Source organism: Thalia democratica, unplaced genomic scaffold, assembly GCF_965202585.1.
Source record: "Thalia democratica unplaced genomic scaffold, ktThaDemo2.hap1.1 HAP1_SCAFFOLD_212, whole genome shotgun sequence".
NCBI classification, from domain to species: domain Eukaryota; kingdom Metazoa; phylum Chordata; class Thaliacea; order Salpida; family Salpidae; genus Thalia; species Thalia democratica.
This window is the reverse complement of record NW_028139335.1, coordinates 25,075-27,264: the sequence shown is the minus strand read 5'-3', so window position 1 is coordinate 27,264 and position 2,190 is coordinate 25,075. Positions and strand designations below refer to the sequence as shown.

The 2,190-nt window shown below is 28.2% G+C and overlaps 1 protein-coding gene across 1 annotated transcript; it reads right to left on the bottom strand.

The window, feature by feature from the left end:
• Positions 1-520: 520 nt before the first annotated feature.
• Positions 521-1,492, bottom strand: LOC145845940 (casein kinase I gamma-like). The gene has a single exon (XM_082952914.1). It carries the CDS (start codon positions 1,490-1,492, stop codon positions 521-523), a length of 972 nt encoding a protein of 323 aa, XP_082809040.1.
• Between the last annotated feature and the right edge of the window lie 698 nt (positions 1,493-2,190).

Sequence of the window (2,190 nt, the reverse complement as noted above, 5' to 3'; positions counted from 1 at the left end):
CGAAAAGACGTGGAAGTTAACAGCGTAAAACTAAGCTGAAAATTTTAAGCTAGTTTTTGATATTATTATTATCATAAAATTAAAACTAGAAAAGTCAGTTTAAAAATAAAACTAATAACATAATTTACATTTTGTTTCTGAAACAATGGCAGTTTTAATAAATTCAAACAGATTTGTTTTAATTTTAGTTGTCAATATACTGAATTTAGCTTCAAACTAAACTTGGTATCTCTGTTTTTTTTAATGATAATAATAATTACATAAATTATACAAAAATATAAATAATTTCAAAATATACAATTATTTATGTTAGACTATTCTTTTTTTATATTAAAGGGGATTTTATTTCTATTAATCTTAGCTTCTTATTATTTCATTTCATTAAGAAGTTGTATAAAACATTTATAAAGTATTTATTGCGATTAGAAAATAAAAAGTTTAAAACAAACTGAACTACTAAATTATATGTATATTTATAGTATAAATACCTAACAAGTAAAAATAGAAATTTAGTAATCAATTAACATTCCCAATTAATCTGATCATCATTTTCTTTTTTATCCAGTATTTTTTCAAACATCTCGTAGTATTTATCATACTCCGGCTTCTGATCAAACATTAAACCTCGCACTTCTCGGAAAAAAACTTCAAACTCTTCGCACGTTCCTTTGCAAATTTCTTCTACTGGCTTATTTTTGAATTCTATCAGCAGTTTATCCTTTTCATCCATGCTTGCTTCATTGTTTTCTAAAATTTTATCCCATGGAAGTTTACCGGTTAAGAGCTCCACGAGGTTGTAAGCTAACGACTCAAGGTCGTCCTTTCGACTCTGACTTCTCCATTCCATGGAGTTTATTGAGCTGTAACTCAGAGTTCCATTCCGTTTCCCGATGTCTTCATCTTTAACATGCTCTCCATCTTTCATGTAGAATGTCGAATACCCGAAGTCAATCAAGTAGATCGTGTTTTGATCGAATAATCCTGTCATAATATTTTCAGGTTTGATGTCGTTGTGAAGGATGCCATAGCTGTGAACATGCTTTAATATCTGTAACACTTGCAAGGCAATCTTGACTGTGGTTTCTAACGAAAACTTGTCCCTAGTTGTCTCCTCTCTTCTTTCAAACAGGTCCTTTCCGAGTTTTTCAACAATGAAACTCTGCCTTTCGTTGTAAACAAAGCTGGGTCCAAAGATTCTTGGGATGCCGCGAATATTGCCCTGTTGGAGAATTTCCAGGAATTTGTATTCTTGTAAAATGAATTCGTCTTTACTTTCAGCTGTTGAAGTTTTGACAACGACGTGTTTGTTTTTATAAGTAGCATCGTACACACAACTGCATCCTCCTTCTTCAAACTTATTGTTCACAACTAAGTCTCCTTTTTCAAACAAACCTTGTTTTTCTATACTTTTATCTTGATCGTCTTTTAATGTTTCAATGACTTCTTTGTCGGAACTTAGCTGTACCAAATTTTTGTCTTCGTTTTGTTTCATAGCTTTATGGTTGACTTTTAACTTTAAAAGAATTTAAACGCTTTAAATTTAAAGTTGTTTATTTTTACTTAATATAAAAATTTATGTTAGTTTGTTGGTTTATAAAGTTTATTACTAAAAGTTTACATTTTTACTTGGTATGAAACAAGTAATTTTAAGTAGCTACAACCATCAATTGCATATAAACGAATGTAAATTTATGCATTTTTTAAACTATTATAGGTATAAAAACATACAATATAGGAACTTTAAATTCTAAAGTTTATAATATTTATAACTTCTTATGCATCTTAGTATAGTATTCGAATTTATAAGTCTAAAATATCAAATGAAACTTCAGGATGAGTAGTTTTTAGTTTTACAAACCTTTTTTTAATAGATTGCTTGTTAATTTTTTAACTAGCTTTAAGTAATTTAAAATAATATTGATTAGTTTTACAATTTAAAAGCATGTGACAAATATAAGTGTATGTACCTGTTACCACTTAAATATGAATTATTTCAATTTTTTGTGCGTGGCAAATCGTATAAAAAAGACAGCACGAAAAAAATAGCTTCCTAGCTTTTAGCCAACAAAAGAAAAAGGCTTGTGTCCTTACGTTTTAGTAGACATAAAAAAAGCTTTAAAATTGCTTTTTTAATCTAAATTTAATTTTTTCCAAAAATATTTATTCATTTTCAACTCTATGAGAATCATG